Here is a 22,483-nt window from a genome sequence, read left to right as displayed (position 1 = left end):
CCCTTGTCACATGCTCTTGTTTTGGCTGGAACAGAGTTTATTCACAGTTGAGAGAGAAACATCTGAGGTTAACTAACTTTGCTTGGAGGTGTTGTTGTGGGTGGGGCTGCTACAAAGGAAGCCCGTATGACTGGCTTAGTCACACTGCCTAATTACTAAAGTGCTGCCATCACTGGGGAGTGAAAGCCATCCTTAATTGTCCAGAACCTTTCTCCAGCCTAACTTTGTGTCCTAATGTCTATCTGAGCATGACTTCCATTAAAAATCTACGGGATCTTTGCTACAACCAGGCAGAAAACTCTACCCAAAAAATAATTGGTTTGGAAAGTAGAAGTATTTCCGGGAATTTCTGAGCACCTTTCCTTTCAACTGATGAATTTCTTAAAGTTACTTAAGAGAAATAAATAGCTTCATACAATATGCCAGCTAATTTGCTTGACAGCTGATGAAGAAGGAATGGGGAGGGCAACATGGAGAAAAATGATTCACTGGAAAATATTTGCCTTCTGCAGAAGTAGTCAAATAATGACAGGTCCCAGTCAGAAATAAAGCAGTCATCAAAAAAAAAAAAAAAGATTCATTACATAATTTACTTCAAGCAAATAATGTGACCACCTCTGTTCCTCAGCTACAAAAACAAATTTACCTAATAGCATATGACAGGTCTTTCTTAGGAAAATATATTGCTATACAGTCAGCATGTACATTTTTAAAGGAACTGGCACTGGGGGAAAAAAAGCACCCTTCAAGCACTTAATAAAAGAGATTTTTCTTTATGACTTTAATTTCAAATACATTAGGAAAATCACTTGATTCTCCTTATCTGCTGCCAGATTTTGAATAACCGGCTTTCAGAGCACTACAGTGCTCAAGCTAATTTAATATTCTAAGAGGAAACTTGTCAAAGCAGCATGTGGTGTCAGCCACAATGGTTTGGAAGTTTACCATTGTGTAAAAACAACATCAGCATCATCAGATCACAACATGAGAGATGGGGACTGATGCAGGCTCATCACAGAAGGAATCTTTGTTGATCTTACCAGTCTTGTAGCAAACAGGTTCAGGGGGTAGGACTGTGCTTTATGATTGTCAGTTGTGAGCAGCACTAACCATAGATCTCAAAAACTTAGTTCAGCATGTGAATCCAACTGAGTTCTGACCTGAAGTGGAGACAGTCATTCCAAGTGGTTCATAGTGTTTGCCCACAGATACCTGTTTTTAGTGGAACAAAGCTGAGTCAATATCATGTTTTTATAAATGCTGGTTTGTTAGTTTGAGACTATCTGGAGGGGATCCTGCCAGCAAAAAAAAAAAAAAAAAAAATGCAGTTTATCATATCTTTTGTCTGAAGTTTCTCCAGAGCAAAAATATACTGCCCATAGACTGTGCCTAAGGCTTCTGCAATTTTTAGAAACCATTTGTAACCATCTAAACGTTGCTGTTGGCAACTGCATTTGGACAAAAGAAAAGTATGCAAATTCTCATGAATTCAAGTCCAGAGTAAATTTGTCCTAACCTTCCATGTAAACATTTTAAGATGTGAAATACATATACCATCGATCTCACCAATAAGAGAGTGAACAAACTGCCAGCAGAAATGTTTATAGGGGAAAATCTCTTTTACGCTTTGGAAATAAGGTATATATGGAATTTTATAAATTCTAAATGCTATTGTTACACAAACATCAAGGAATATGAAACTGGAAGAGCCACTGCCCTCCTTCCTGATGTCTTTGTTGTCAGTCAGGAGAACGGAGGAGTGCTGTAGTTTGCACAAGTTAGTGCCCAAGAGTAAGTAAGCACAGGAGGACAGGTGTTTTATGGCTGCAGCCTTTAAGGGGTGTTTATTAACTTATTCGTGGATGCAGATGTTTATTCTCAGGGCAGTGGAAAAGATATGAGTTCCAAGGGACTCTATCCTGTCAATTGTGTTTTCTGTGTCTTCTACCAAGACAGTTCCTCGGTAAAGATTTGCTCTCTTAATTGTTTCTCCATTCTCATATTAATATAAGCTCATCAAACAAATGCAGCTTTGATGAGGGTGTAGTGAGCAACAGAAGAATTTGCTTTCTTGCTCTGAATGTCTGTAGATATACAATCTAATTTACAGTGGTGGCACAGTAAGTGGCACTAGTCAATGAAGGGTGGAAATGTACCTCACATAGCGATTCTGCCTGTCCTCATACATGAATCTAAGAAAGGCGGGATAAATCATGTTGTGAGTTACTGATCTTTGTTTTGGAAACAGAAGCGATGTTTGTACAAGATGCTAATTTCCAGACAGCTGGAGCTGGATAGTTCCCATCCCGCAGGTCTACTCCTGGATCTGCTTCCAACCAACTCAAGTATGCTATTTCAGTTATTACCCTTGTAACTGTATTTCTGAATCAGAGGAAATAATTCCAAATTCATCTTCATTGAAGGATCTTTACAATCCTCGGTTTCACCCAACTCCACAATACTAAAAACACTTTTATCCTCCAAAACCAGTATGCCCTTATTTGTCTAGAGATTGGGAACACAGTCCTTATTTCACTCCTTTTTGTAGCTTTGCTTATTTTTAAGGATATCCAGCTCCTGAGCTCTTTGAGGTCTTCTGCATAATGTTTGTATTTCAAATGGGTTTTATTATTGTCATCTTAGTCTTAGGCCATTAATTCTGTGGTGTGCAACTTCAGCTCAGTGACTTTAAGGTACTGTTTATTTATTATTAAAGCCCGAGATGATTTTGTCTTGTGGAAATACAAACATCCTCTAGAATTCATGCCTTCAAGGCTATTTTTTAAGCTGAAGTCTTTTTCTTATCAGAGAGTTGCACAACTTCAGTAGCTCACTGCAGCACAATGTGAAGGCCTTTAGAAAATCAGAAGTGATTTATGCAAAAGATTTTTCACTAATCCCTCATCAAATACCACATTTCTGAGAGACATTTGAGGAAAGTAAGCTCTTAGTTCCCACAAATATTTATACAGGCTCAATACAGCTATAAAGGCAGAAGAGGCAAGTCAGTGATGAAACAGAAAGGTTTCTAAGCGAAAATATTTACTCATGGGAAAATGCATCGTGAGGCTTTAGAAAAATAAATGGCACGATAGCAACACAAATAGCACAGAAACTCTATTAAGTATCACTTTGAGTTTGCGCACTGTGAGCGCTATATTGTTTCCTGTCCTTTTCCACAGTGCTTAACATAGCAGAATGAGAGCAGGGCCAGTACCAAAATTAGCTGTTTGTTGCATGCTGATAGTTGTGATGAGACCCATGAGGCTGGTCAGTTAGCTTTAGTTCAGGAAATACAGAGACGCTGTTTTCAAAGATGAGTGTTTCAAATGAAGTTTCAAACTGCATATTTAACCTTAAATGTTCTAATATAAGCTTAGCACTTCACTTATTTATATTATGTAGTTCTGAAACTGCACAAGTTCTTCATTAAGAGTCAAACGGAATGTCTTCCACTTTATCTTTGAGAGCATAGCTTTTCTCTTCAAAACCCTTGTTGTGATATGTGGAACACAGAATGTCCCAGCTGCTCAGTCTGAATACTTTTTCCTTTCAAATTTGAAGACTCATTATGAGGGGCAAAAATGTCCATTCAGAACCAGATACAGGATTTGTCAGAATGCAAAGTTATGGAAAGTTTTTCTCAAATATAGTAAGAAACACCTAGACTAGCTTCTTTTAGCTCTTCATTTGGCAAATGAGAAGGGACAGCCCAAGGAAATGCAGCTTCTCTTCCATTCTGAATCAAATGTTTATTGCCACTTCCCTGAATCACTTGATAAAAGGTGAAATACCCATAAAACTTATCCACTTAATGAGAACAGGATAAAGTTGGTGCAGGATAAGTAATACAAGAAACATTTGAAATCAAAAGGAAGTCAAGGAATCATTTAAAAGGAAATAAGCAAAAATGTATTAAAAAAAAAAAAAAGAAAAGAAAAAGAAAGGAGATTAGCGAGACTGATTTCTGCAGATAAGATTTGTTCCTCTTTGATTATTAAAGAAGAGAGAATAACAGAGCAAGGACGTGTGTCTCTGGTCACTTTGGACTCTGTTTGTAGCTTTGTTCCTGAATTAATTTTAATGTGTGACATAATCACTGTGTCTGCCTCAGTGGCAGTCATTTGGTTCCTCCTATTCATTTGACTGTCTATCATATTTTAACTCTTCAGTGTGGGATTTATGTATTGCTGTAGATGTTGCAGTTGCCTCTTTATAAGGCAAGGGTGTATGAACTGCTTTCTTCTCTTCTTAGCAGAGAGAATTAAGAATAAGCAGAGTCATTTTTCTTCTACCTTTGAAGCTATCCAGCTGGTGGCTGAGCACAAAAGAGAAAGGGGAAATCTGGGCAGAAAACATATATAAGGAAGACCGAAGTAACTGTGGAGAAAGCAAAATACAGAATACTAGGTTTTGGCTGTAAAAACGTAGCTTTAGCTAATTCAGGCTGATTGTATTTGTATGGTCTGTAATTAAAAGGCACTGTAGCAAGAATGGGTCAAATTCTTTTACAGTAATGATTCTGACCTTCTGCATTTCACTGACACTGAAGTGGTTATAATTAAACAAAACTCTTTTTCTCAAGATTCTTCTGAGTACTGAGGCAAATGGTAGATGAAAAGCAGTACCTTTGTGATAAAAACCCTCAAGTCAGAGTCACAGGAGAAAAACTGGAGTTTGTTTTGCATTCCATGACAAATAGCAAAAGCATAAAGAAATGTTAAGCTCCAAATTAGATTTAAAAATTCTTCAAAGGTATTTCTAAATGTCACACCAATATTTTTCTTACAAAATGTAACTCAAATTGTCTTCTTGGTTGTGTTCTGCATTCTGCAGAAACCTCTTCATTGATGCCTCTTACAGATCAATAGTGCGTAAACATATTTCCTTTCTTGTTAATCCTATCAGGTGCTACCTTATTTTTAACTTGTATCTTTTGAGAAGCCCTCACCTCTGACATCTCTTAGTCAAGAAAAAAGTGTTCTTGTTTTAATCAGTTTTTTTTTTTCTCCTGTTAATCTCCCTCACAAGTCTTAATGGTAAATGTCCTTACCCCTTGATCTCTTACAACACTTATTTTCTATCACTGCATGTTGTTCACTACAGTTACAAGAGAGCATGACCATGAATGTTAGTAAATTGTTACTTTTGGGAAAAAGCTTGTAGAAATCTTAATGGAGTGTATGAAAAAGAAATAAATAAAAATTATAGGAAAAATGAACAATTTTCATTGAGCAAGGATCAGAGACTTTATGCTGTAAAGTCAATGCAAAACTACTCACGGATTCAGCTGCATCATGTTAGGTAAAACAACCGTAGACTTTCATCTGCTGTTTTGCCTGGATGGGTTGAGGGCCACGGAAACGACCCCAGGGATGGAACACCTCCCCTGTGAGGACAGGCTGAGAGAGCTGGGGCTGTTCAGCCTGGAGAAGGCTCCAGGGAGACCTGAGAGCAGCCTTTCAGTATCTAAAGGGGGCTGTAAGAAGGAAGGGGACAGAGCCTTTAGCAGGGTCTGTGGTGACAGAACAAGGAGAAATGATTTCAAACTAAAAGAGGAGAGATTTAGATTGGATATAAGGAAAATGTTTTTAACAATAAGAGTGGTGAGGCACTGGCACAGATTGCCCACAGAAATGCTGTATGCCCCATCCCTGGATACTCTCAAGGTCAGGCTGGACGGGGTTTTGAGCAATCTGAACAAGCTGTAGGTGGCCTTGTTTACTGCAGGGTAGTTGAACTAGATGGCCTTTAAGGGTCTCTCCTAAACGATTCTAGGATTCTATGAACCTGTGCCAACATCTGCCCAGCTCCTTTAAACTCTCACAGCAGAGCCTTAGGTTGTAACTAAATTAATTACAACAAGGGCCTCTTCCCTTTCTTTGCATTGGAGTTGCAGGAAAATTTCTAAACCACCAGAAGATCAATGTTTCATCATAAATATGGGGATTTGTTGCCTTGTCGATAGGAAGAGGGAAGTAGCTTGTCTTAGTAGCACATTGCTCCCCTGCAGTACTTCAGAGCAAGTAATTGAACAGCTTGTCAGGCACTGCTGTTGAAATTCTGAGCAGCCTTAAAAATTTAGTGCTACTGTTGTCTGACTGCAGCAGAGCCAGAATGAGTGGTAGAGCCCTTGCTCTTTCAAGCAGCATCCCTTCCATGGCTATGCTGTGACTAAGGAACCAGCAAGGATAAGGGTGACAGAGACAAGTCTGCTCTCCCAAAACTTCTGCCACTTTAATGAGACATGTTTTTTTCATCATATTCGGGCAAAATGAATTTAGAGCCAGTGTTCCCAGAAGTGAAGTCATTTATTTGACTTCAGTATTAGTAAGCCCAGAGAAGCAACCCATCTCTCTGAGGGTGAAACAGTGAGGACAGCTCACTGCTTCACATTTGGAAAATAACTTCAACTACTTTCAGGTCAACTACCACAGAGCAAGATCTCTGAAATCTCTGGAAACTTGGGTCTGGAATCATCCCAATGCTAAAGGAAGGGAATAGTGGGTACCCACAGCTCTACCTTCCTCACTTTGTGTTTGCACAGTGGAGACAACTGGGGATGGAACTTACCTTGCTAGATTGTGAATATTTTATTCAAAACCTTTAGTGAAAGTTTGTGAGATAATTTAATCAATCTGTGAATTACTAGGTCAGTTCTATTAGTTGCATATCTAATAGGAAAAGCACGTTGTGTTTCAAAAATGACACTCGAGTAATTCAGTGAATAACATTCAGCCAGCTCTTCCAGCAACTGAAAAGAACCTATAGAAAAACAATTAAAATTAAACTATGCCTCAAACGAGTCTGAATATTGCAGCCTATTCCAGTACCAAAAATGTTTTCTACTACTCTAGTTGTCTAGTGCATTCCCATTGGAGTTTTTAGATAAGGCTGAAATCAGCAAGCACCCAATGCTCATTGTACTTTCCTACAAGCTCTGCTAATGTATGAGTGATAATCTCTTTTCAACAAAACAAAATTACAGAAAAAAAAAAATAATTACTGACTTCTAGGAGAAATGATAAAGGAAATCTTGGGCTGGCTCAGAGCATTTTTTGACAGTCTTTCTTGAATGTCTTGGCCTTGGATATTGTAGGACTCAAGAACAGCAAATGTTCCTGATCATTTCCTTTGAAGCTTTTGCAGAGTCATGGTATTGCTATGAAAGTGTGCTAAAGGAAAAACTTCCAGAGCTTGGTTTGTAATCAGACTAGTCACATCCTCTTTGTTTATTTTCAGTTCAGAGAGAAAAAAATATATATCTACAGAGCATGAAGACCTGAATCCACTGAGATCTGTTTCACCTGAATGACTTCATTGTACACCCAAACTATTCCTGCATCAACCCATACAGCAAACCCACCACTGGGGTTTTAAGCGCTGGAAGCCATCCCATATAGGTCATGGCTAGCCCAGAGTTCATAACAGATTGTTGTTGCCTTCAGCAAACTTGGGAGAATGGTATGAGACCATATGAACCTTCCAGCCCATTTTCCTTCTTCTGTAAGAGCGTAATATTATCCTGGTGCCCATGCTGTGAGAAATTGTATAGTGAATGCCTTTTCTGCATGATAAAGAAGGAAAACCTGCTTTTGGGGATAGTTACGGAAATATGTTTCAGATTTATAAGCTGATCTGTGACATTTATTTCAGTCTTAAATTGGCACTCACCTACAAGTGAGGTGAAAGAAGTTTACTTCTATAATAGATGCATCTCTTTAGTTAGGCAGTTTTTCTTCTGCAGTATTTCTCAGAGAGAAAGGAAAACATCCTTCTCACATGCAGAGAAAAACAAAATAAGATGAAACAGAGGCTCTTCTATCAGAGCTTTTTTAACTCTGCTTGGGAAGTGGGAGGTGCATTATTTCTTACACACAAAATCAAAATCATAGAAATAAATAAAATGGTGATTGGTTTATACTCCTCAATGAAAAACAGCTCAAATTTTTAGACCAGAAAATTGTCATTAGGTCTGAGTGGAAAAAAAATATACAATCCACATTTATGCTATTGACACTAGTTAGGAATTATAATGGTTTGTAGTTCCTGTGACACAAGAGTTTGCTAGAGCTGTTGATTTTGTTATCCTTTCAGCATTTTTCAGAATCAGAAAATGGTGGAAATATTTTTTTCTGTGATTGGGTTTTTTTAAGTGCTTGAAAAAATTGTTTACTGAGATTCAGGAATAAAAATCCTACTGCCTCTTTTCACCTTTTCTGTTCTCTCTTTCTCCTTTCCCCTTCTTTTCCCTTCACTGACTTTAGAGTCTCAGCTCCAAGCAATTAGGTAAATTCACAATTAGAATTAACCTGACATCCAGCATCCGAACAGACGGTAAATGTCTCTACTCTGTGATTTTCCACATCCTTTGCATGTATCATCTCACAAAACTGAGGGGGAGACTGGGTTAAGCATATTGTAGAACTTCAAATACATCATTTCAACCTTTTGTGCCAGGTAGGAGAAACACTGACTGCCAGTTTTGAAACTGAAGTTTTGCAAGATTATTTGTGAAAAGGCTATTGCCCTACTGCCTACCAATAACACAGGATATTTAAGCTCTGTAGAAATCCTAATGTCATCATGATGTAGAACATCCTGCATGCCCATGCAAAAAACAAACAAACAAAAGTTATTGTGTGAGGCTAGCAGGATCTCTCTAAAAGACCTACATCAAGAAAATGAGGCTTTGTTTCTTCTGCCCGGGCATCGCTGTACTTCATAAATATATCCATGAATTACATATACAGCCCCTGATTCAGCAGAGAATTTGCATAAATGCTTAACTCTAGGGTTGTGCTTAAATTTAAGCACAAGGTTAAGTGTTCTTCTGAATCATACATCTTTCAGGAAGCAACTCTTTTCTTGTCAACAACATGGTTTATTCTTGCTTTTGATTGGTCAACTATGGATTTCATTAAATTATCCACCTTCTTTACCAGCTAAATAATATAAAAGCAAGTCTCATGACTTTTGTCACTTCAGTGTACCATAAGTGCAAAGATATTTCTACATATCGCACAAATACTGAATATTCCTCTTTGCTTTGTCTTTTATGCAGACATTTCTTGTAGAGAAAATGCTGGGGAAATTATTCTCCTCTCCTGAAACACACTTAGAACAGCAGATTGTTCAGCTTCAAAGAAGTGAACAGTCTTAGTAAAGTTTACAAAGGGAATGCTCTGGTTTAAACCTAGGTACATGCTGGAAATACTGTGATGAAAATGGGTCTGCTTATGTGGATTTTGATTTTATTTTTTTATACTCAGAACTTTAAAAATAGTTTGTTCTCTAACAGCTCCTGTTTAGAAAGCAACAATTGTGTTTTTTAGACTTACTAAAGTCTTGAAAATATCACTGAAATTGCTCTTCTCAATAAGTTTGATTAGTTATCCATGGCTCTTTGTTAGGGGTACTTGGTCTCCTTTAGCATCTCTGCTATTGTCAGCTCTCTCTGTAATAACTGGGTGATAAAACAGCTGAAGGATTGCCTTGATAAAAACACACTGCTGAGTTTCCATAACTGTCAACCAGCATAATTGCAATTAGCCAGTTATTAATTGATTCACCATTACAGAAGACATGTGTACTGAAAACAGTCCATATTCTAAGGAGTATGTAATGTAGGAGGCAAAAAACAGGAAAAAAAATCAGGCATAGGGAGGACCTGAGAGAGACTGGGGTTTGTTGTTATTGCTGGTTGCATTCTGTTTGCTATATTTTGATTAAATGTCATTCTTTGTGCACTATTGCTAGATATTCTTTGATTTTACTGTTACAGAGGGCAGAATCTGATCTTCCCTCTGGCTGTGCATTCTGCTTTCTGTCTTTCATGCCCTCCTCTTTTCTACTGAGTTACCTGTTGTTAACAGCACAAATGATCAAAAACATGTCCTTGCTAAAGTCAGACAACAAGCTGTTCATGACTCTAAAATAAAGAAGCCTTCTGGTTATTTGGCTCAATTGGAGCCATATGGACTATCTACCTCCTAAGAGCAAGTGACAATGAGTTGGAGAAAGAGACTCCCTCCCCGAAACACTAAACAGAACGTGTTGATCTAATTGACAGAGAAAAGATCAGGGAGGTTAAATAAAACAGAATCTGATACAGCCACTGCTTAAAATACTCTGTAGGCTTAAGCAAAGGTTAAGAAGCTCAAATGAGAGATGAAATTATTTTAAACTATATTATGAAAATTGCAAAAGTGCTACAGTTGTGTGAGCCTTTGTATATAGATGTATGTCAGAGTATTTTCCTGTTGCGTAGTACAAACCATTGCAGAAGAAAATGCAAAAGCATTTCAGTGAGTACAGGCAAGCCTTGAATTACAGAAGAGAAGGTTAGTGTAGTCAGCATATCTGCAGCAATTGCAGAAGAACCTTGCTGATACACACAAGATGAGGCCATTCGGTCACGGAGTTGAATTCCAGGTACTGCACACATTATCACAAATATCAGAGCAAGCTATGCAGGAATTGCACAAGAAACTACCCATGAGACATGCAGCTCAGGGACTTCTCTTAATAGTAATTAAACTGTCCAACTGTGGGCTGAGTCAGTACTTCTTCCCTGGCATGAGCTTGCAATTTGAAGCAATTTTTACTTCTCAGGCCAAAAAAATATTTTCCTTTCTTCATCTGAGCCTTTGTCAAAGCCTTAGTGGCAGCAAACCATTCATGCCACAGCTTCTGCAGATGCTGCTAGAGTAAACAGATTTTTACAACACTGGTCTTCCCTCCTTGATGTTTGCCTGCCCTCTGTATTTAACTGTGATATATTTTTTTAGTGGCAGATGCCTTGATAAGTTCCTATTGCAGCCTGTTTTCTTTCTGATCCAGCATTAAAGTATTTTTTTTCTTTCTTTTTACAGCACTTTGAGAATCTCCTTTCACAAATTACAACATGCATACTTTATAAAGCAACTTAGTATGCTAAATTATGCACAAATCAGCCTAATTTTGCCTGAAGGCATCTGTCCAAGTTGAAATGAACCTTTAGAAGTTCATTATTAGCAGTCTTAAGTGCTGTTCTTTACACAGCTGTAGATGCAGAAATCTTGAGACAGTGTCTGAAGGCCTTCAGTTTTGTTTGGTTTGTGTACAGTGACAATAACAAAAAGATGGTGGTAAATACCCAAAAGGTTATTTACAGAACAAACTCACCCATATGGAAGCCTTCAGTCTGCTGGGAACCACTGAGACAATATCCACCAAGGAACAATCTCCAAGAGATGCTGCCTTAGTGGTCAGCCGTTAAATGAGGTCTAGAGGAGATGGAGTCAAGCTTCACCCCTTCCAGGAGCAAAGCTAAATTACTCTCACCTGTGCTCCCACAACTGACCCAACACATGTCTCAGCTGATTAATCAGAGGTTCAGGCTGTGATTACCAATTTCCCATACAGTTTGGTTTTTAGATAATCAACAGTTTAATTGGGAAACCAAAAAACCCAAACCTGTTGTGGTGCAAAGTCCATGAGTATGCCCAGAGCCTGGATTCTAAGTAGATTTAGGGGAGACTGATTTTGAAAGAATTGCAGTGTTCAAAAAATCTTGTACTTATTAAATAATGTTAGGATCCTCATAGGTGCTGAGTCCATATTTGATCCTGGCACTGTCATTTATTTGTTTATGAGTTTAGCTGGATGTTTTTCTCCTGATAAGCAACCACACAGAGAACTGCAGAGCTCCAGCAGAATGATGAAAAGGAATTTCTGTATATGTATGTAAATTGGCATTTGGGGTTTATAGTTAAGCAGACTGATTTCTTCTTGGTTTATTTTTGGCATAGGCAGTGGGTCTGAGTGCATCCTCAGCAAGTTTGAGGGTGACACCAAGCTGAGTGGTGTGGTTTATACGCTGGGGACAAGGGATGCCAATCCAGAGGGACCTTGACAGGCTTGAGGGTCCATGTGAACCTCATGAAGTTCAACAAGGCCAAGTGCAAGGTCCTGCACAAGGGTCAGGGCAATCCCAAGCATAAATACAAGCTGGGTGGAAAATGCACTGAGAGAAGCCTTGAAGAGAAGGACATGGGAGTGTTGGCTGATGAAAAGTTAAACATGAGTCAGCAATGTGTTCTAGCTAGCAGCCCAGAAAGCCAACTATATCCAGGCCTGCATCAAAAGAAGGGTGGCCAGCAGGGCAAGGGGCGTAATCATCCCTCTCTGCTCTGCTCTCATGAGAACCCCACCATTAAAGTTGTTGGATATGGTCAAGCCATTGAAGCTTCCAGTCCAGAACTGTATTGTGGTGGAAATACTTTTATGTTAGCTGAATTCAGAAGATGGTGTTACTAGGTGGTGTGATCTCAGCTTAACCCAGTGCAGAGTAATCAATGAAACAAGCATGTAAAAATAAGACACTTGGCTTTATCTCATTTCCTTTTCTGTTCTTTGAAGAGCAATGTGCCAATCCCAGCCACAACCTTCCTGTAAGATTTGGGCTGAGTCCATATTTGATGGCTGAAAATTAGGAATGAGATGAACATTAAAGTGAATGTCAAAGCAGTTGCATATAATTTTTTTTTAGTTTAGAATCCAGGAATGGTGACACTCCATCACAAAAGGAACACTAGTTCCTGCACAGTTAGAGTCACTAGGCAACTGTACTCAAATTCTTCCTTGGTCCAAGTTTTCATCTAATGAGAGCAGGCTGACTAAAATATGCTAAAATAAGAACAAGATATGCTCACTGCTCGCACTAGGGAAGAGCTTTTAGTGCTAAGTAGATAAGTGAATTGCTACTTCTTACTTTTGTCACACGTACAGCAACTTCTTGATAGGTACTCAAGAAATGTCCTACTCCAAGGTTTGCTGTGGAAACCATTATACAAGTTTCTTCGTTCAAGAAGACTGTATCACTTTTTTGAAGGCCAGTAGTTAGAATAAAGATCCACATGGTACATGTCCTTTACTACCAGAGAATTATGAACAGTTACGATGACTTTTCAACTGTGCCTTGAGATGAATCTCCTGGTTATTTTTCCTCCCTTTGAAGTACGATAAATCACACGGTCTTCTAGAATACATTTGCACTCAAAAAAGGCAGATTGGTATGAGATGGTGGTGTAGTTTCTCGGACATTACTAATTACGTAATCTTTTTAAAACAGCATTTGTATTTTTTAATGTGTCTCATCATTTTGATTTCTAAAAATCCATAAAGGAGTGTGTTAATACATGATCATTTGATATAGAGCAGCAGGAATATGGCAAATGCATTAAATCAAACTGTGCTGATAGTCTAAAGAGGGCGTGCAGTCAAGAAAAGCAGAGTGCACTTAAGAGCAATGTATGTATAACAGTCTCAAATTTTGGAAGGACCTACTTGCCCCAGCACTTTTCTGGTCATGTTTGTTCCTGTATCTCTTGAACAAGAGTCATCTTTCCCTTACTAGAAATGTTATTATCTATACATACAAATTCAAGTTCAGGTTATGTTGAGTGCTTCAAGTTATGCTGAGAATTAGCCACTAGTGGACAGCCTATCATCATCTGTGCTCTCCGATGAATGCAGAATGTTTGGGGGTTATCTCCAACTCTGTCTCTTTCATGTTCCTCAGCTTTGAAACCTGCTCAAGGCAACTCAAATGTCACTGACAGGTCAATGATCAAAAGTTGACTCCTGTGTCTGGGCTGAGCCCTCAGCATTTATAGTCACTCTTTATATGTTTTTCTCTCTTTTAGAAAGGAAAAATAACCAAAACCAGTTAGATCATAAAAGCTAATTCTAGTGACTGTGGTGGTCATTTTCAGATTAATCTCTTGTCTTCCAAGGAAGGACTGATTCAGCAATCTCCTTGTTTATATATAACAGTAAAAGTCCTTTGGCTGATTATAGAAGAGCTCAACATATGATGTTACTTCCATTGTTCTTTCGTTTTTTAGATTTCTTTGCCATAGAAGCCGAACAAATAACCCTACCTCCCCTCAATGTAGTTTTCCTCACATACTCAAATCATTGATAGAAAAATAGTTAATTTCAGAAAGGCTCAGAAAAATGACTGATTGCTCATTTTGAAATGATGGTGTAGATGCATCAATAGTTAGTATATTGAAATGATTTCAAGGATAGCTTGTTCATAAGGAAGAAAATATCACAGTTAGATAGCAAGCCTTTGTAAGTTGTATGAGGATGGCTGATACTATTCTTACAAGGTCTTTGCACTCCTTCTATCTCTTTCATTTTCCACCACAGTAGCTGTCAGCTCATGTCTGTTTGCTGAATGCATGGCAAATAACCAAAAATTCACCTGAAATATTTCAGAGAGGTGGTAGATTCTGTATGGGTCAGCAGTGCCATGTTTCTTAGCAAATCCTTACAAAAATTACTGAGGAATTCACATTTCTCTCTAAGAATTATCTTTTTCTTTTATCCTCTAACTCTTCTGTAATTGTTTTTTCCACATTAACGCTTGTAGTAGATGCATTCAAGGTCACTTAGGTAATAGATTGTTTTTAAAAGTCTTCTCCCGCTTCGCTTACACTATTATTTCTTCTTCAGGAAAAAGCATGTTTTTTGTCTTTATGGAGAATTTATAAAAGAGACAAAAAGTTCTTACTGCAAGGAAATACGCCCTGAAGTCTTCTTAGGTAGCTCAGTGCTCAAGAACATGGTTTCAGTATCATTTAAGCACATATTGAATGGATTGTTTTACTTGAATAATGACTGGATAGTTTCATCTTTTCTTCAAAAACAACGTGATTCAGTCACCAGATCCAAGAAGGTAACACGTTTCTGTACAATGGAATAAAGAGTATTTAGTATTTGTATGTTCAAGGTTTGTTAATAGATGTCCCTTGACTACATCCAACAGTTAGATATTATTCACTCTATTTTCTTTCACCCCTCTGAACCTAATGGAAATTTGACTGTCAAGTTATTGAAGTGGAGGCTGAAAATACTGGGGTTTGTATCCCCAGCTGCACTGGATGCTGTCTGTGTTTTAAACCATAGTGTGTGCTTGCTAAACCATAGCATTGGCAGACTATCTGGAAGGCTTCAGAAGTTAACAGGAAGGTCCATCAGATGGCTGCTTCTCTGCTGCTTGTGCAGGGAACAATGGCTGGGGATGGTAGATATTCGTCAAGCTTTCTCTCCTTCCAGCAGAGAAATGGAAGACAGAAACCGAGCAATGACAGCCCATTCTGTGAAGCACCAAAGGTCGGTCCTTCTCTGTTTGGCTGACTAGCAAAGATGCAGCATTAGGCTGTTGAGCACATTAATTTCAGCCAAGTTGCCCATTAGTCCCAGTGAGCTGTTGCGTATCAGTCAGTACACGTTCTTCACTTTTATTTCTCCTGCACATGGTAAAGATTTCAGCCAGTGAAGTGACAAAGAAGTGAAAGGTTACAAGCACTTAGTTGCTTACACATTGCCCACTATTAGCAGGGCAAATAGAGTCACGAATTACTGCTTGTACTTAAGTGTGCAGTTCACATCAAATATACCCAGCACACCACGTGGTCGTTTATGTAATTAAAAAAATAAAAATAAAAAAATGAGAGACTTGAAATAATTTAACATAGAATAGTTGATAAAACTACCTAAAGTGTTTCTTTTGTTGTAGATTGTGTAGATTAATTACTAGTGCTAAGAGGATCCCAATTACCATGATCAGGATTCCTGTCCTGGCAAACAGTACTGAAAGCGAATTGCTGCAGACTGCAGTTACACAGCAATACTGAGACCCTGCTTTTGACTGCAGTCAGCCAGCAGCAGGCATGAAAAAGAGAACCAGACATGGTGCTAGGCCTCCTTTTCTGCTTTCCAGCAGCGTATCTATCATTCAGGGCTATTCAGTGAATCAAAAGTTCTTTGCATTCACACAACAGCCACCTCTTGTATTTACAGGGCAGCTGGCTAATCAGAACTCAGATGAGTTACCTATTCAGTCTGTACAACTTTGGAAGAGATTTCCCAGGTGTAACAGCTTCAGCTTTAGGCTTTTAATATAGGGAGATCAAAAAGACAAATGTCCTTTTGTGGAAAAATGTTTCCCACAAGCACATTCATCAGCCCCATGTTTAGCTTTGTGTTAGTCCTGAGGAAGCTGCTCTGGACTTCAGATCAAATACAAAAGCCAGGAGCTTAATGCATCTGGTTCTCTGCTGCCATGCAATCTCAGAGCATGTATGTAGTCCTATGCAGATACATTGTTCTCATGGTGTACACACTATGGAGATGATCTGTGTATTCACAATGACTATCATTCTGTTAGGTAGGGATGTCTACCTGCCTAATGCTGACTAGTAAAATGATTTGCTTTCCAAATCTCCAAAAAATCCACACAGTGAGCCAATAGATGATATAGGCAAGGTGACCTCATAAATAGTAATCTGCTGCCAAAATCTGTGGGCAAAGATGTGATGTGATAGATGTGATAGAAAAAAAGTTATATTTCCTTTTCCTTTCCAAAGAGGAGTGGGAGAGGTTTGGGGCAAAAATACATTCAAAGTTAAAAAAAAACCCTGCATGTTCCCTTCATTTCAGTTGTTATTTCTGCAGCTTATCTACTGGAGACTGTAGAGAATCTTGACTGACACACTGTCATCTTCCTCTGCATTCTCAAGGAGAGCTACTCCTGCTGCTTGCCAGGAGTTGTAAAATTCAGGTGCCGGTTCACTCTCCAGTACTGCCCCAGGGAGAGCTCTGCTTGGAGTGCTTCCAGAAATGCTGGATCCGCTGATGGACAAGTGACACATTCTATCTCTATCTGCTGGAGCATGGGAGTTAGATGTCAGGACTTCCAGTTACTCACCTGATTTAGGAAGATAGGATGACCTGGTTTTCACAGAGCTCATGTAGGAAACAGGAGAGTTGTGCTTAATCTTGCTCTCCATCTCAGACTTCTTGTGTGATCTTTTGGGAAGTTACAGAAGAAGGGGTTCTTCACTTCTTTAATCAGGGAAAGGTTTAGTGTCTCGTTTTACACTGGTTCAGAAAACTTCAGTTAAGTGTTCAGACACCCTATTCAGACAATAATCTCCTGAAAATGATTCGCCTGAACTGTAATAAGCACCTGAATTAACATAGGATGAATCACCTCTCTTCTGGCTTAGATAAGGTGGATGTTATTCTCAGTCTCCCTCTGATTTTACTTCCTACCTGTAGAGTGCTTTACAGTTTTCTATCAGCAGTGCTTGTAAGGTACTCATCAGCTTTAATGGTGTTGCAGAATTTAGCTGCATGATTGATTTGAATTGTTTTGCCCTTCCTAACTATGTCAGCCACACTCCATTTTTCTCTATTAATGTAAGGTACACTCATTTCACACAGTGCATTTGAATCTCAATAAAAGTAGCCATGGAAAAGCTTTGGTGGGTACCGCTCAAAGAATCTCCCCTGCTGTAAAAGAACAGCAAACACAAGAGAAGGACTTGAGAGCTGATGGAGAAACAAATTTGCATGTGGAAGGAGTGGATTGTTATGAACAAGAGAAATGAATGTTTGCCAGGTCTGAATTACATCGGGCTGTTCTAGCGTTTGGTCAAGAGAATGGATCATGGACCTTTTAGGATCCCTTCCAACCCCCCTTTTTTTTAAGTCTGAATTTCTTCTTTTACTTTGAAAATAATGTTTATCAATGGATGTTCTGACTTCTTTTCTCTCTTTAAGTGAAACGTGTCACACCAGTGAATGTACTTAAGGTTGAAAATAAAAATTGCCCCATATGTTCAGTAACTACATGTACAGTGCTGCCCTGGTAGAAAATTGGCCAGATATTGATTTAGAAAGATAAGGTAAGATTCACTTCACTGAGCTTTATACATCTCACTTTTAGTGCTCTAACCCTGAGGTAATTGCACTGGCTCCCTATGTGTTCACTGCAGGCGCAGCATTCATAGTGCAGCAGTGCTTTATCAACAGGAGGTATTTTTTTATATTTGCAGGGAACTTTTGGCACAGAAAACAGAAATGTATAATGGCTCAGTACCTGACAGACAAAACTGTATTTTACCATCAGAAGCTGCAATTGTAGAATTGGATATGGGGTGGTTTGCTCCCACTCTTAGCATGGAAAAATAAATGCTAGAACATCAGTTTGTTGGCAATTCTTGCAGCAGGGTGTGGAATCTTGATATATGGGAATTAGGGGAAGGATCTGGATGGTTGCTCAAAGCCACCTCACTAGACTGTGCTAGAGGAGGCAAACAAGTCGCTAATCTTAGTATTCAGGAAAAACATGGAAACATGTGATTGACAGAGCTTTGGATTAATGGGTTATATCAGCTTAGCATATCTTATTCAGTACAGGATATCAGAAGGCTGTTAATTTTCTCCACTGTAGTGGTATAAATACTTTTCTCTTACAGTACTCAGAATGTTTGGAAGCATACAGACACACTTAGATTGAGTAATGTATCTCATATTCGCTAAATTAGGTGTGAAACGGCTTAAGGACAAATGATTGGAATAGTGTGTGTTTGTTATAATTAACATTATAGGCATATAAAAAAGATGCAGGAAAACAATACATCAAATGAAAAAGCTGAAGGGAAAGAACTGTGGGTTACAGAATATTCTTCTGTTTCATGATTGACAGTGTTTGAATAAGAAATTAAAAACTCTATTGTGTGGAGCCAGGGGTTAGACTTGATGATCCTTATAGGTCTCTTCCTACTTGGGATATTCTGTGATTCATTTTTACAAGCTAATTGCTGGTTGTTCCCTGTCTTTCACAGGGCTGTTTTCATGTAAAGTTACATATGTAGAGAAGAGGAATGAGCAGCATTTACAATGTTTAGTAAATTAACATTACCAGTGAGGTCACAGAATATTAGAATTATTTCTTTCAATGTAAATCTACTGAAGACAATTCAGCTGTGAAGCTAGAGGATCAAAAAGTTAAGCAGTTTAAAGTCCTGAAAGTCCAACCATTAAAATTCTTAGGTTACGTATAAATAAATGGACTTCTAATATTTATTTATTTATTTTGTGAGTGGAGAAAATACTTTAAACAAGCACTCTTCTATAATCAATGGATATTTATCCCCCAAAGAAATCAATGTGATGCTCTTCTACCTTTCAGTTTAGCTAGTGACATGGTATCTTGAATGGGTGACTGTTCTCCATTGGGAAAACATGTATGAATTGTCCAGCCTTTTCAAGACAAATTTGTCTTGAAATTTGTTAGCATCTTGAAAAGTTAGCATTCCTAAACACCTGTATGGCTTCCGCTCTTAATACTTTAAGTCAGGTGATATTTCAGAACTTAGAAGTCATTACAACACTATCAAAATCCATTTCCTACTTGTAAAGTTGTTTTGAGTTGTGAAGTCCAAGAATAAGTTACTACAGCTCCTTTGTTTTGCAGGTTTTGCTACTGTTTTTTTGCCTTGTTTCGTTTTCCTAATTAAAAATCATTGGTCTTTCAGCTTTCAGTCTATAAACACACGTTTTGTTACCCTAGAGGCTTAGAAAGCTGTTTGTATACATGTATATATGTACTTTGTATACATGCCACAAACACTTTAAAAATTCCAACGTTGACATAATTTATACATATGTATATATAAATACATATATTCAGACATGAATTTATGAGCACATTCATTTGCACTTGAGTTTAAGAATGTTTCTGAGTTTCATGACTGAGTGACCAATTTCTTAAGATAAACAGCTGTGTTTAAGTTAAAACGCATCTTGTGAGATAATAGGTCAGGAACTGATTTCTCTTAAGAGAAAGGACACACGATGTTGGGACTCGGTGACCCTCATCCTTAAGAAAATGTCAGATGTTGTCCATTCTGATAGCAGTGCATGAGCAGACAGAATTCAGGCAGGTAAAATGAAAATTATGTCCCCCGTTAGAGTAAAAACAAAACTGGGACTAAAAAAATAGATCAAAATTAGAATTGAAGTGAAAAGGAAAATTTTATCATTTTCCTGACCTCTTTTTTTTTTCCGTAGATGTAATATAAGTAATATATCAGCTCGGTAAAAGATTTCTGTGCAAGGAAGGTAAATTCCCAATCATTTTATTTAATAGGGGGAATTCTAAATAGGGCGTGAAATTGTCTAGCTCTGGAAGTTATGTATGTGCTCAGTAAACATTACAGTGGATATAATGCAAGAAGGGAACACAAGGCCAGGAGGGACTCGTTTTCTTCATACATACAATAGTTTGGTATTTCATTTCACACATAATTTAGTATTTCCCTGGAAGGAGAAATGAGCCCCTTAACACAAGTGAAAAATGAGTGTACAGATGGACTTAGTATAGCCTAAATCATCACACATGGTTTGAACTCCAAGAAAGGAAAAGAAATTTGTCGGGAGCAAAGAAAGAACTCAGGTCAAGCAACATTTTTTCTGGCTGTTTTGAGTAATCTCTTAGGTTAAGAGACTAAGAGTCATAGATTAAAACCAGCCAAAGGTTTTTAAGGCACTTTTGAGAATTTGATGGGTTATGCCACTGGAAATGAGTGAAGTTGGGTGCTTAACTGCTTCTTAGCTGTTTCAGAAGCTCTCTCCAAGTATATATTGAGTTGGGCTGCTGTTCCCCCATCCTCCCCCCCCCCCCTTCCCCAAGGGCGGCTCTGGCTACCAGAAAGCAGACATCTCTTTGAGTTACTGCAAAGAACAGGACACGGATTAACTACCCCCCCCCCCCCCCCCCCCCCTTTTTTTTTTAAACTAATACTAAAAGGTAAGTCCCAGTGAGCACACGTATTACCACTAGCACAGGAAAAATACAAATTCCCATTGAAAACTGAATGTAATTAAAGGCACTTGAACACTGGAAATCTTAAGAGGATGCTGAGATTTGGTCAAAGAGTTTTAAAAGCCCTGGCTGGTGGATTTGTTTTGTTTTATTTTTTACTATAACAGCATCCTTCAATGGAGATGAGGATAACAATCTTTGTTAGCTAGGAAGGATACTGACACTTCTTATAGATTAACACTTGTTATTGTATGTTCACTTGTACTACTACCAGCCAATATACAACAGCTTATGGACTGTGTGATGTAGTCAAAATTCTCTCTGAATTTTATCATAAGGGGTAATTTCATCTTCTTGTAAAGTGATTGTGGAGATGCTGTGTCTCATCTCAACCAACAGTGGTGTGTTGTAGAAGGATGCAGTGCTTTACAGAGGGAGATTTCACTAGAAGTCAGTGGAAATTTGGGTGCTTGATTTGTCAGAAACTGTTACTGTTGTGCGTTATTGAACCAAGAAGCTGTCATGCTGGAATCTGTATTTCATTTAATGGCTTTGAGAAAATCTGTAATTTGAACAGAAGAAGCCATCTGGTTTCTTCAGTTACTGGAGATACTACTCTGGTTACTCCATCCATCACTGTTGCTCCAGTGAGATGCTGCAATTCTAGAGATAGTAAGTCAGCCTTGGATCAGGATTCAGAGATGCAGCCTCACCAAGCAGTAGCAATGTCAGCAGAGCATTATTTCTGTTTCCCTCTGTATCAAGTGTCCTATTTGGTAGAAATAAGCAACAAGCACAACTTGGTCGTGTGTTGTGAAAGTCCCACCCAAGGTTTAGGTCTGTAAGCTCTGAGGTCTATTGCATCCTGCTGCACATGACTTCCAGCTTTATCATGGAAAACAAAGCCTAAATATAAGTATTTTTATGTGTTCATACAATGCAAAATGTTTTCAACAGTTGGTTACGCTGAATAAAAAGAAAGTTTAGTTTTCCTTTTCCTAGTTTGTGGATGTTTCTCACGATGCCTATACGTATTCCTGGAGAAAGGCTGTGCCCTTCTCTCACTATAATGCTCCACTATGCGCAATAATAGGCATACCCATAACAAGCAAAGAGTGTTTGGCTCACAGTTCAAAGGAAGGAAACAGATCTGCTTTCCCACCTACTCCACTTCTGGTCCCCACCAATGTTTAATTCAAGTAGCTCAGCAAAGAATGCAATACCTATAGTTCTGAGAGGATTATTGACAGATCTCTGATGCCCCAACGATCTCCACTCTACCAGTTTCACGTGTTTAAATTTATCTTAAAACTATTTCATCATGTAGTGATGTTGGTAACAGAACTTCAGTACTGTTTAATGGAAGTTTTATTCTGAAATGATCTTTGTGTAATATTTTAACACATTTATACTGCATATAACAGAAGGGCTTCTCTTTTAAGAGAAACGATCAACCACAGTGACTGTCCTTGTGGACAAGCAAAATATTAGGCAAGCTATTGACTGGAACCCACCAAAGAATTGGTTAAAAAAAGCCTTTATTTGAATTTACTTGAAAGCCAAACAAGTCATAGGCATGTGAATTCTGACTTGCACAAAATATGTCTGTGCATCCAGATGGAATTAATTCTGTCCTAGATTGAAGAGGGCAGTCTAGGTGATCTCTTCAAGTCCTTTGCAGCTCTTCATTTCTCTGACTGGTGTCACTGTTCTTCTATCTGGTGTCATTGCTGTAAATTGCATAACAAAATCAGGTTAGAAGGAAAGGTGCCTTTACATATGAAGCCAGAAGCAATTTCAAAGAACATTCTCTAC

The 22,483-nt window shown here is 38.4% G+C and overlaps 1 protein-coding gene and 1 long non-coding RNA gene across 2 annotated transcripts in view; one reads left to right on the top strand and one right to left on the bottom strand.

Annotated features, from left to right (window-relative positions):
* Positions 1-22,483, top strand: part of LOC107313497 — a 276,826-nt gene that overhangs the window by 223,104 nt on the left and 31,239 nt on the right. The gene's annotated exons all lie outside the window — the stretch shown is intronic.
* The window catches only part of LOC107313496, a 186,099-nt gene continuing 185,805 nt past the window's right edge, over positions 22,190-22,483 (bottom strand). Inside the window, exon 6 of the mRNA XM_015861819.2 lies at positions 22,190-22,398. Within this exon, the coding sequence (XP_015717305.1) occupies positions 22,383-22,398 (16 nt within the window). The 3' untranslated portion in view covers positions 22,190-22,382. The remainder of the gene's footprint in view (positions 22,399-22,483) is intronic.

Source organism: Coturnix japonica, chromosome 4 (genome assembly GCF_001577835.2).
Source record: "Coturnix japonica isolate 7356 chromosome 4, Coturnix japonica 2.1, whole genome shotgun sequence".
NCBI classification, from domain to species: Eukaryota; Metazoa; Chordata; class Aves; order Galliformes; family Phasianidae; genus Coturnix; species Coturnix japonica.
Note: the sequence above shows the minus strand (reverse complement) of the source record. Positions and strands in the feature narration are given on the sequence as shown.